The sequence below is a fragment of the Scleropages formosus genome, chromosome 6 (genome assembly GCF_900964775.1).
Source record: "Scleropages formosus chromosome 6, fSclFor1.1, whole genome shotgun sequence".
NCBI lineage: Eukaryota > Metazoa > Chordata > Actinopteri > Osteoglossiformes > Osteoglossidae > Scleropages > Scleropages formosus.
This window is the reverse complement of record NC_041811.1, coordinates 23,034,053-23,046,856: the sequence shown is the minus strand read 5'-3', so window position 1 is coordinate 23,046,856 and position 12,804 is coordinate 23,034,053. Positions and strand designations below refer to the sequence as shown.

The following is a 12,804-nucleotide window of genomic DNA, read 5'->3' as shown; positions in this document are numbered from 1 at the left end:
CGCAGCGTACATACTTCGTATTTACTAATAACATGGAATTATTTTTAGTTCAGTTCGTTTTTTTATCGACGATGTGGATGTCATGAACCCGAGTTTGCACATCATGTGCATTAATGAATGTTACAGAACTTATAACAAATTCCATCACATTTTTTTAGCTAAACATAATCGGGCTACCAGAGCTGGACTTTGACTCAGTTTGAGTCCGATGAACCCGACTGAAGTCATGAGCTGATGCAGACCTTCACCAGGTTCTTATTGCACCAAGGGCTAGTATTTGTCATCAAAGACGCTTTATTTGGCCGACTTCACATCTACGAAGCATTTCTTGACGAGTCAGAGCGGCATCGTTTTGTAGCGAGATAGCGAAGCTATAAATCGAAAGGTCGGGAAAACAAAAGCGTTTTTTGCAACATTGTCGACTTGACGCTATTCGTAAACTCGTCTCCCAACGTGTGAGCGTTAAAACCGCACCGCCGTGCGTGTAGAAGGAGACCAACGTCACACCCAAGATCGCAGAAATAAAAGGCTTTACAACAAGAGTGACAAAAACATAGATCTAGGCATCGTTCAAAGGGTTTTTTCACAGAATGCCAACTTTTTTTTTCTTTTTTTTAAGTTTTCACCATATTGCATAACTTTACTTTTCGACTTTAGGAAATGTTTGGGAACCACGAAGATTTGAAACACGTGGAAAGGAATTGATCGGGGAAAAGAAGGTGGGGTCCAAGCTCTGACCGCGTTATATCGAGTCTGCATTGTACAAAATGCAGTTTTACAATAAAGTAACAGGCACATATCTTAAATCTGTCTAACAGGTAGAGGTGGCAACCATTTAAACCTAGAGTGAAATACGTTAAGTAGAAAACGAACGCAGACCCTTACCAGTAAGAACACAGGTTGAAAGTTTTCCTTTTTAAACAGATGTAACGAGTAATACTACTGTGAAGCACTCATTCTTTAGTTTAAAAAGGCAAACCTACTTATTCCTTGTACAACCGTTTTGAAGAGAGTACAATTTTTTTTCCACTAGGACAAAAACAAGGTACAGTGGAACCTCGGAACTCGAACTTAATTAGTTCCAGAAGGGCGTTCAAGTTCTGAAAAGTTCGAGTTCTGAATCAATTTTTCCCATAAGAAATAATGTAAAATGGATTAATCCGTTCCAGACCCCAAATGATTGCCTATTTAAACCTATATACATACATACCTGATGCTAAAACCATAAATAAAAAGTGTGAAACCCAGTGCAAATCGTAGAGTTAAGCATTCCATACTGTGCAGCAAGATCAACCACGCGAACACCCCTATTGTGTTTTTCAATTATTTCCTTTTTAACCTCTATCGTGGCTCTCACTATTTTCCTTTTTTGGCTGATTGCTTTCACTAGTAACCTTCTTAGGACCCGTGATGGCTTATTTAATATGATATAAAAAAGCCACAAAAAGGTGGACATTCAAATCACAATTCGGCAAGGTGTTCGCTCCGCGAGTTTTCAGGCAAGACTGGCTCATTCCGAGTCATACGTGTCATACGTACCCTTTGTTTTACGGGAAAAAAGACGCGTAACGTGTCCAACAGGTTTTAGCCTGAAAGATTAATCGGTTCAGTTCCGAAATTTCGTTTGAGTTCTGAGACATTTTTTACCTTGAACAACTCGTTCCAGTTCCGAATTGTTTGAGTTCAGAATCGTTCGAGTTCCGAGGTTACACTAACATAAGTGTAACATAAGCGTGAACGCAGTTCACAATAGCTGTTCAATACTGAGGAACAAACAGGCTGCATTTCACTTCTGTCATTCTATATCCATATGAAAAGTAATTGCATTAAATGGAAAACTGGGGTACACCTCAATTCTTCCCTTTAATTTTTAGAAAACATACTTAACATTTTAAAGTCTTCAATAGATTTAGTGCATTTACATAATTCAATTAATAATAATCAGTGGGTCAATTTTAGAAGCTTACACTTAAAAATTAGTATGTAGCCAGCACACTGGCTGTTAGTTTTTATTGCAGAACTTGCCATTCATTCTGGAATACTCTAGATTTCTACCCTATATCACAGATTATAGGACATTTAATGGGGACTTTCCAGTGCACTGGGGAAAATTAATCTAAATATGCTAGAACATGGCTGAACCTCATTATGAAATTATGGCCTGCAGTAAGATGCAGCCAGGGACAACTTTTAGGGGGTACACTGTAGCCTGGTTCAGCACACCTCAGCAGTCTACCTACTTCATTCCTCATTTACTCTCACTCCATTCACGAAGGATCTTCTCTGCTGCATTTAATGTGGAGTCCTCCTGTTATGGACAAAACACAATGCTTTTTACTTCCTCAGAAGAAGCTTATACTTTCATGCTTGAGACCAATCAGTACCAGTGCTTTACCTTGATAAAGCAGAATCTGATATAGTTTTGAAAGTCTTTGCAGTGTTCTGGACTGTAGAAAGCAGAAACTGGTATGGTGGCTAAACCCTGTCAAAACAGTTTGATTAAAACTTTGTTACAATCCTGAGCAGGAAATTTTAGTCCAGCACTGTTACTCAGTGTCAAAATTCAGTTTCATCTTGATGGCACTAAATAACAGCCCAGTGTTTACCTTATTTTTGATTAGCCACTTCACAAATCTGTAGTCATATGGCTCATCGTTTCCAGTTGAGTCTGGCACATCTGCCTCTAATACAAGGGAGAAGCAAGTCTTATTTTATTTTACATTCCCACCAAAAAAATCGTGAGGTGCAAAATCTTTGGCATGCTAATATGTGAATGTATTTGATACAAGCTATACTTCTCCTAATTAAAACCATGTACAATAGATGGGTACATGCATGACTATATAAAGTACATACTTATTGTTGAAATATCTGCCATCATGAAGTAGCCTCCCTCGGGCATGATGGGCTGCAGGCCAACATTTTTGAGACACTGTGCCAGTTTCTGACGTTTCACTTGAAGCTTTGCAGGAAGCTGAAGGAAGTAACTTTCTGGCTTCCCAAATTGTTCAAATTCCCTCTGAAATCCATGTGCCACTGCCTCCTATAAACCACAAGAGTCATTTGACACCGAGTATGCATCAAAAAGGTACAGCTCCCAGTATATAGTACGGATTACTACATAACATGGGAGAACATTTTCATTCGAAAAGAACTGAGTTTATCATGAAGAACTGCTGGATCCCACTGTAGTTCATGTAGCTATCCTTAGCAGAAATTAGCTCAAAAAAATTAACGGGTTGAAAACCATGACAAACTACTGACATTAATGACAGTCATCGTTGACAATAAATAACATGCCCATAGATGAAGACTGTGCCAAGTTAAGGATCAGAAGTTTTCAAGACAGACAACTCCACATTATTTACCTGAGCGGCAGTAGCACAGAGGTACACAGAATTCTGATGGACAGTTTTCAGATGCTTCAGGATATGCCCAGAGCCCATTGCCCAGCCAACCTACACAGAGAGCTGTTACATCATACAGGTTCAGCCTATGAACTTGTACAGAGTGAGATTCTCTCTCAGAGCAGTTGGTCCCAGGTATAACCCACCTTCCATCCTGTGGCGCTGAAGCTTTTCCCAGCACTCCCAATGGTAATGGTTCGCTCCCACATTCCAGGAAGGCTAGCTGCGTTGATATATTAAATAAGGGAAAAGTATGAGATTACAAATTTAAAATGGTCACTGGATTTCAGTTTGTCAGCAATAAACATATCAGTAAAGTGCAGTGTCATTTAACCTTGAGCACCCACTTATTTCACCGATTCCTAAAATACTCTCTACAGGTAGTCCCCGATTTACGATGGTTCGACTTATGATTTTTCGACTTTACGATGGTGAGCTGGCGAAAGAGAGTCGGTAGAAACCGTACTTCAAATTTTGATTTTTTTTTTTTTCCCGGGCAAGCGATACGCAATGTGATACTCCCTCGCGATGCGATACTCCCTCGCGATGCTGGGCAGCAATCCACATCTCCCAGTCTGTCACGTGGTTGTGTTTTGTGCATCCATAATATCACAGAAATGCTCATCTGTGTCTTCTACTACTGTTGAGAAGAAGGGGAGGGCAATTATCTTGAGATTTTCCTCAAGAGTAATTACCCAGTATGAAGGCAGCAAGCCCGTAATCGCCATCACACGTATGCTAGGCTATGATGTTCGGTTGCTTAGGTGTATTAAATGCATTTTCAACTTACAATATTTTCGACTTACGGGTTTCGCGGAACGTAACTTGTAAATCAGGAACCACCTGTATACACAATAAGCTGGAGTGCATACTTAACACTCCTGCTATTTTGCATTCATGCTGTTTTAAAAGTGCTGTGTTAAGCATATTTCTACATAATATTTGCTTGTTAGCTAGATAATGTGCAATGCAATTGGTAATACTCAGCACACCCCAAAAGATATACATGTTACTATTATCTGGATGATCTTTAACAAAGAGTCAGGTTATAGTTGAGACTAAACAAAAATACAAAATTTAATATTTCAAAGGTTTTTACACAAAAAGGTAGTGTACCTTGTTTACTCTGGACATACATCAACATGTGTTAGCTTAAACAAGTGAAAGGTTAAGGACAATCTTACCTATTTTTACATGCTTCGCACCATCATAGGTGAGCCACTCGTACACCTCATCACTGATGCACAAGACATCGTGTTTGACACATAAATCAGCAATCATCTGCAGCTCTTCCTGGTTGTACACCTGGAGAAGAACTGCAATAAGCACTACATCCTTAATGTGACACTTTCCTATATAAGCAAAGCCATTACCTTCCCCAAGGGGTTATTTGGTGTATTCAGGATGATGGCTTTCGTGTGTGATGTGAATTTACTGGCCAGCTCCCCAGGAGACAAAACCCAGTCTGCACTGGTTTCACATTTATCCTTCTTCTGAAATATGGAATATACAGGTTAACTTCATTTCCATCCAGTAATTTGAAGTAAGACTTTCGAATAAAGAGTTTAAAACATTTTAAAATTTACAATGAGTCAAATTTCATTGGAGAATTAACATCCTTTTTTTTAAAAAAAAAAAAAATAAAAAATAAATAAATAAATAAAAATAAAAAAATTTGAACTTACTGGTCTTAAAGGGACATAGACACACTTTCCTCCAGCCATTTTCACCATTGGTTGATAACAGTCAAAAAACGGTTCAATAATTATCACCTACAAAACGACAAATTCAAAACAGCAGGTAGGTGCAACTCATTGTTTGTAATATAACTTTGGATAATGCGCATAACTCAATATAATGCAAGCAATACCTCATCGCCATCGTCGATTAGAGCCTGAAACGTGCAGAACAGAGCCTGATACGCACCAACGGTAACCAAGATATCATCTAATGGATCTATGTCCCGACCCACAATCCTCCCAAAGAACTTGGCCAGAATCTTCACAAGAGGAGGGTGACCCTGCGGGTGTGCGACACCAGACCAGATCAAATACAAGTCCTATCGCAAGAACTTAAAGGTACTCATACCTCATTTTACCATATCCAATTGTACGTATTTAAACAGTAACTGAAAACAGAAAATTAAACGGAAGAGAGAGACAGGTGTGCGCCACTTACAAAAGCCCGAGTGTATTGATGAAGAGCAAATCCCCCACTCACAGCTTTACAGAACGCTTCTTGAACAAAGCTGGGAGGAGGGAAGTCAGGGAAGCCCTGACCAAGGTTTACAGCCTTATACTCTGCAGTCAACTGAGTGAATTCCACCCTGTTGAAAGAGAAAGCACTCTCAAAAGGAAAATACTAATATACTCATATCCAGGTTTTGAATACTGGTGCTGGTTCAGATTGTTGCTTGGCCTGTTAGTCAGGGTGAACCTTACTGGGATGAAACCAGAAAGACCTGGTAATATGATAAAGGGCATTTGGACAACCAATTCTCTGCTTCAGAACATACTTTCACTTCTAATACTTTTTCATACTTATGCAAAATTGGCATACAGTAGGGGTTAGCAGCCAGTTTGAACTGGAGACACTAGGCAATGCAGCAGAGATCTGTTAAGTGTTGAGAACCTGATCATATAGAAGATTTCAGATTAAAACAGAGGTATCCTACATCTTGTTGGAAAATAGTGAACCATAACATGTTCAGGAGGTAGACAGTATTTTCTTGGGGGAAAAAACTGTAAACAACAGTAATCTCATAAAGAATGATACAAACAGTGAAATACAAAATAACCTATCGGAACAACTATGCAAAGTTTCAGGCTTCCATCTAGACGTCTGGTCGAACTCCTCAAACACTTTGCAAGGATGTCAAAATTTGCATAGGACAATATTTTAAATTGTTAATACTGACAGGCAGATAGCTGTGTTCAACACTAAGCACTTGCTTAAAAACAGAGGTGTGATTACCATAAATTTTTGTCTATTCCTTCAATCCTGCGGGCATGCAACTGGCGTGTCATTTCAACCTAAAAACAAAAAACACCTTAATTGATGCAGCTACATTTCATAAATAATGTAAATAAATATGTTGACACAATGAATGAATGAGAAGTACAAGCCAGCCAGGTTATCAGGAAAATAAGTGGTGTGAACATACCGCGGTTGTATGGAGTTGAGAAATCGTGGTTCTATTGAGAGACTTTATAACCATGTAGGATATTCTTCCCAGCATAATAAGTGAGAGCTTGGTCTTTCCCTGAGGGCAAATAACGGTCCAGGTGTGAGCATAACCGTACCACCATGTCATGTCACTAAACACAGACAGAATGCCCTGCAAAAGACAAGCAGCCCAAAATTAAACGTTATTTAATAGACACACTGAAGCCCTTCAATTTATCTGGCCAACAACCTTGAAATGAAGATAAACAGCAAAACTCCAACCCTCGCCTCCAAAATGAAAGGCTCTGCTGCGGATCTTCTTCACCCCTACAACCTTCTGCTGTACTGACGCAATTTCCGGTATGGGCGGGGCCACCTCGCTCTGTCCTCGTGTGCGACACCCCGTCCTGAGGACCCAACTCCTGCTGCTCGCTTTGTCTCGCTTCGCTTACGGTGTTAAAGGTTCATGTAGCAAAGTGTAAAATTTCAGCACGACCTAATAATGATTTACTCGGAGTTTATTACTCCAGTAATATTACCTATCTGTATAAACTGGTAAATGATTATAAGTACCTTTATCTTGTTAGTTTGGAGGAAGGCGTCAGCTAAATGGATGAATCGTAAATATTTGCTATCATCTAGTGGCTGTAAAAAAGGGTTAACATCTAATATTTAAATTTATTTATGTGCGTTTGGTACACTTTTCTCCAAAGTGATGTACAAGTCAAGCAACAAGCCCACACAAATAACGAAAAGGTTTAAATAAGACACAATTGTCAAAGCACATTTTTTAAAATTGTCACTAACTGCCTGCCCTAACCCTGACAGACTAACTTGCGAAGTTGTGGAGGGGGTCCGATCAGTCCTGTACGACGAAAAACCACAAAAAAGGCTTGTGGAAACATATACATACTCTCCTCAAGCTGATTATTATTCAGTTCAACGGGATTTTTGTCAGTTCCCGGTCATTCTACTTCGTTAATTACTATTGAAAAAAAAAACAGGAGTTGCAGGAAAAGCCTAGTTTCAATAAGACCACATGAGCTAAGGCGATTCCTCCATTCCTACAATCGTGTGCGTTTTGCAGATACTGACTTGTCCTTTCAGTGGATCAACACAAGTAGGCTACAGTCAGTGAGGCGATTCGATTTACGAGAATTAGGAGAATTCACCTTTACTACGAGTTTCATTTCAAACCCTTGCTTTCACTACAGGCATTTGTTCGCGGTGAAGAGGACCCCGTCAGGATTTTGCGCTCCTGCTCCTGACAGCCAACATTTAGACTTAATTTATTCATTTCCAGGCGCTATTCTCAAAACAACCTACAGCGATTATGACCTATTATTAACAGATACATTTATCCAGGTGACTTACACTGCTAGAGACACTACACTAAACTGCCTGCAGTCAATTCATTTACATTATTATTCAGTCAGCTGACACTTCTCTGAAAGAAGTGACTGACGATGTTAAGCTACGTACATTTTTTTACCCATTTTTTATACAGCTGTGTAATTTTACTGGAGGAATTTTGGGTAAGTACCTTGCTCGAGGGTACTACAGCTGGAGGTGGGATTCAAACCTGTGATGTTTGGGTCCAAAGGCAGCAGCTGTAAGTTACCAGAGCAACATGTAACACAGGCTCACCTTCACACTACTCACACCACTTTTTATATTAATTGGTAGTTAGTTTATATTAATAAATGTTTACTAAATTTTTGTGTAAGTGTATTGTGGGATTTCGCATAAGGATTATGCGGTTACGGGGTTAGACATTTTAGTTTTGGGCTTCAGGTGCAGTGTTGGCAGCAGAGTAACACTCACTCACTCACTCACTCACTCACTCACTCTCTCTCTCTCTCTCTCTCTCTCTCTCTCTCTCACTCACTCTACATAAGTCACCAGTCTACCGGAAACATGTCTTTCGACTATGGGTGTAAATCAGGGTACCTGGAGGAAACCCAGACTTTAAGAACATAACTTTCAGTACATACATATGAAAGAGCTGAATGAAGGAGAGAGGAAGTGCAGGTAGACAGCCACACGGTATTACAAAGTAATTCATAGAGTAATCTGCCTCCTTGTGTTATGATAACTGTTACCTACTTATGTAACTGTATGGTTTAATTAGATATGGTGGTATTTTAGCATAAATGCTAAATGAGTCCACTTTCTGGGCTCAGGAACTCAAGTTTTACCACTGAAAGTAATGCTAATAGAACATTTGATTTATGACAGCGTAACTATAGGTTTTCAAGGAACGCATTACCCGCGTGAGGTGGTAAAAGACTGCACAGTGAGTGCCTGACTTGCAAACTTTCAGGAAACAAGATTTTCACTGTTACGTATGATATTACGTTACATTTGCCTATTCATTTAGGAGATGCTTTCCTCCAGAATGCCGCCAAATGGCATTTCACCAATAGACAGAGAGACATGGGATTTTCAGAGAAACAGTCACTTAATCCAAAAGTGCCTTTTTGCCAGCGCACATTACTGGAGCACCTAAAAAAACATTCATTACTGGACCATTAAGACAGTATGTTTACCCATAACTGGTCCAGTAAGAACACCCTGTTGTAGAAATGTGTATCTTGTATTATAAGTGACATCAAGGACACTACCCATATAGTAATAGTAATGCAATGCTGTAGTTGGTAACACTGCTGAATTTAGATTTAGGAATATTAGATGTTATTGCTTGTAAAAGAAAAAAGCTCCAAAATGGTTTGGAGAAAAAACCCCAAAGGAAAACAAGGATATATACCAAAACAATCCCTTTGATACTTTGCATTCTAATATTTCATTTGTTAAATCTATCATGTAACATGTATTTATTCACTAATATGTTAAAAAAAAAAAAAAAACAGGTCTTGCTGAAATGCAAAAAGCATCAAGGAGATGAACCATAAGGAAATCCAACCAATTTCAATAACTGCTTGTCCCCAGTGGGGTCGTGGTGAGCTGGAGCCTATCCCGGAGACATTAGGCACAAGGCTGAAGGAGTGGGGCAGGGGGCACACACTGGACAGGATGCCTATCCATCGCAGGGCCACAACTAGATACCCAGGCACAAAGTTGGGTGAAGGCACTGGAGCAAACGCAGGGCAAGCACCTTGCTCAAGGGCACTACAGCCAGAGGCGGGAAACGAATCGCCAACCCTCGGAATCAAATGCAGTCGCTCCAACCAAGACGCCACCAGCTACCCATAAGGTAATCAGACCCTCCAAATGTCATAGTCTTCAGGTTTTATTTACAGTCATGTTGCCAGAACAAAAAAAAACCAAAGCATATATTAACTGACATCTTAAGACCACACGATTACATAAAAAAGGCCTCCAAAATCTGTATCAGCATGTTTAACTTTTCAAGTATCCTTTACAGTTTTGCTTTCTTCAGGTCCTCTGGCAGCACGCGGCCCTTCTTGCGCGCCTTCTCTTTGCGCTTCTCCAGTTTCATATGCTTCCGATTCTGAATGTTCTTGCGTCGTTTGTCTTGCTGATGCTGCATCTTCTCAAGGACGTGCAAGCTGCGTTGCTCCCAATGCTTCTTCCTCTGGGCACGTATCTTCTCCTTACGCTTCAGAGAGGCACGAAGCATGCCTTCATTGTCCTTGATCTTCAAACCCTCTGCTTTGTACAACACATTGGTCCACTTCATTTTCTCCTCCATCTCCTTGGCTTTGGCCTCATCCTTTTCTCTCAGCTCTTCCAATTTGGCTTTACGTGCCTCGACCCGGCTCAGAAGTTGCTTGTAGTTCTTCCCTGTCAGTGGAGTCAGGTTACCTTTCACGCGCTTCTTTTTTTCCTTCTTCAGCTGGAGTTTGCTTTTGTACTCAAAGCCAACATCAACCTTATTGAAGACCAAGGTGGTCATCTCCTTCTCTACAGGCCCAGGAGTTACCGCAGCGCTCTCTAAGTTTTCTCCATCCTCAGTTTTGACAGTTTCACCTGCTTTCTCTGCAAGCTTTTTCATCCTAAATTCTTTTCTCTTCCTCTTCTTGCGTTCCCTTTCCTGTTTTCGTCTCTCACGCTTCTTCATCCATTCCTCAGATGAAAGGCCTTTACCGGCACCCTACAATTTGGACAAAAAAAAAAAAGAAAACCCAACAAAGTCATAAATACAATCAAAATATGACAGAAATAAGCATGAGAAATTCTGAATATAGCTGAAAAAATTTAGAGAGAGATACTTGGTTGTTTATTCACTGGATTTTCAAATTATTCTCATCATGTTATCCCCAGTCCCATCCCAAGTTGCACAGAGAGTAATTTTAAATAATACCAGTAAACAAGTTAGACGACATGTCTCCTCACAAACAGAATTAAGTATTCAGCTGTTTAGGGGATACAGTACGCATATATTTTCAGACATACACACAAGCACACATTTTCAGATGTACATACATGTCCTCGAGATTCTTCAATTTTTTCATGTAGTCTCTGACGTAAAATATCGACAGCAGAAAAATCCCTGGAAATAGCCACTTCACCTAAAAAAATTATTTAAAAAAAATTAGCTCAACAACATATCATTATTTGGTTTGCTTTAATACATGCCAATACACACACAAGTCAAGAAGTTCTAAGAAGACAGAATGGGCCTGGCAGATAACAAAGGAAATGGTTGAGAACAAAGGCCTGTAAACTGAAGAGTGACTGGTTGTCTTTTGAGAATGTTTCTAGTAGTTCTCTCCAGCACAATACTTATGAGTCCATTATGAGTACCCACTGAAATGTCTAGATGTTGGTCCCCAAATTATGAACTTAATTGGGATCGAGTGTTGCTTCATTTTGCTCAAAAATCTCGTACGTCAAATATGACACGGCGCGGGCCAGAGTCTCCTCCTGAATTTGACTTGCAGGCACTCAAGCAATGGGCGCCAGCAAAAATGGTGGCATTGGACTAAGTTACTGTACTCAGCTCCATGGGGCACAAGCAGCAGTGGGGGTTTTCGGACGGGAACAGAGCAACACCATGGACTGCCTGTCTCCCACAGCAAGAATGTGTGATTTGAACTGATATGCTATGTAAGTAAATTCTTCACAAAAAAGTCTGTATCAGTGAAACATCTGTTACTCAAAAGTTCCAAAGTTGGGGACCATCTTTATTCTGTTTCTGATAAAAGTTTAACATAAACTTTATTATTATTAATAATAATTCTCTTTGTTGTAATGCTGCTAAAATCAATTACCTTTAGATCCTTGGAGTTTAGAGCCAGCTGTGTCATCCTTCGCACTGCCTTTTGGCACATTCTGCCCAGATATAGAGACTCGATCCTGCGATGTATGGACAGCTGTCTTCTGAGTGGACTTTGCTTGTGGCACCTTGTCAACATTAAGACTTTTCCCTCCACCTCCTTTCTGTCTGTTTTTCTTTCTCTTTTTTCGTGGCCCCGCCTCACCTCGATTCCAAAACGGCACTGAAAAATACATTCCTTATGACTGCAGAAATATCAACATGAGCATAACAGCCACGTGATTAAAGAAGTAGTTATAGAACGCATGATGATATACTACACACAAACGTGCAATACATTTTGACCACTTGGATTACAAGGGGGTGTGTAAGAGTAAGAAAACACAGAGAGAAGTGATGACAAAACATACCAAAAAAAGGCCTCTTTGGTCGTTCTTGACTGTGTGAAGCACATACTTTACTTGCTAATTTCTGAAGATACCCATCCTTTGAAGCAAGGCTCGCCATTAATGTAAATACCTGAAACAAACTAAAATACATTTTACTTAGTTAAGCAATGCCATAGCCTTACAACAAAAATTACGATCATGCCGGGGCTGCAACAACAACTACTGATTTATGATTAGATCATCGTACAAACTTATGCTTGAAGGCTTGTGCTAGCTAAAATGAGACAGGAAATCCACATGATATCCTTTAAGTACCTGTCGGATCTGTAAAGCAACATAACATGTATTACGTACAAATGTAATTTATCAATTTGACGTTAAATAAAAAGTTTATTTCATACCCACCAGGCATTAGCAAGAAAACGGTCAGTCAGAGCAAGCTTACTTCTATCAACACATGGCCAGGCAAAAGCAGACGAGCCAGAGCTACTCACGAAGAACAAGAGGTTTGTCCCAATTATTTCTGTTGTTTTTTTTTTCCCAGAAATCCCCAGAGAAGTAAACACAAAAACAACTGAGTGCTTTGTTTATGATTCACAGAAGTGGAAATGTACTAAATGGCTGCTGTAATATATAAAACGAA

General features: G+C 39.8%; 2 protein-coding genes across 3 annotated transcripts; both read right to left on the bottom strand.

Moving 5' to 3' along the window:
• Positions 1-1,852: 1,852 nt before the first annotated feature.
• Positions 1,853-6,912, bottom strand: kyat1 (kynurenine aminotransferase 1). The gene is made up of 14 exons (XM_029252800.1): positions 6,823-6,912; positions 6,571-6,669; positions 6,381-6,439; positions 5,586-5,733; positions 5,278-5,427; positions 5,093-5,179; positions 4,781-4,900; positions 4,592-4,712; positions 3,554-3,630; positions 3,369-3,458; positions 2,857-3,043; positions 2,607-2,683; positions 2,396-2,482; positions 1,853-2,308 (listed from the first exon to the last, which is right to left on the bottom strand). Exons 2-14 carry the CDS (start codon positions 6,643-6,645, stop codon positions 2,249-2,251), a joined length of 1,338 nt encoding a protein of 445 aa, XP_029108633.1. The 5' UTR covers positions 6,646-6,669; positions 6,823-6,912; the 3' UTR covers positions 1,853-2,248.
• Positions 6,913-9,822: 2,910 nt separating this feature from the next.
• On the bottom strand, positions 9,823-12,769 carry surf6 (surfeit 6). Of its 2 annotated transcripts, none has more exons than XM_018740474.2 (5): positions 12,563-12,769; positions 12,183-12,301; positions 11,768-11,995; positions 10,980-11,065; positions 9,823-10,647 (listed from the first exon to the last, which is right to left on the bottom strand). In XM_018740474.2, exons 1-5 carry the CDS (start codon positions 12,571-12,573, stop codon positions 9,952-9,954), a joined length of 1,140 nt encoding a protein of 379 aa, XP_018595990.1. In that variant the 5' UTR covers positions 12,574-12,769; the 3' UTR covers positions 9,823-9,951. The 2 variants fall into 2 exon arrangements, with proteins under 2 accessions (XP_018595990.1, XP_018595991.1); XM_018740475.2 differs by having other exon boundaries at positions 12,567-12,766.
• Between the last annotated feature and the right edge of the window lie 35 nt (positions 12,770-12,804).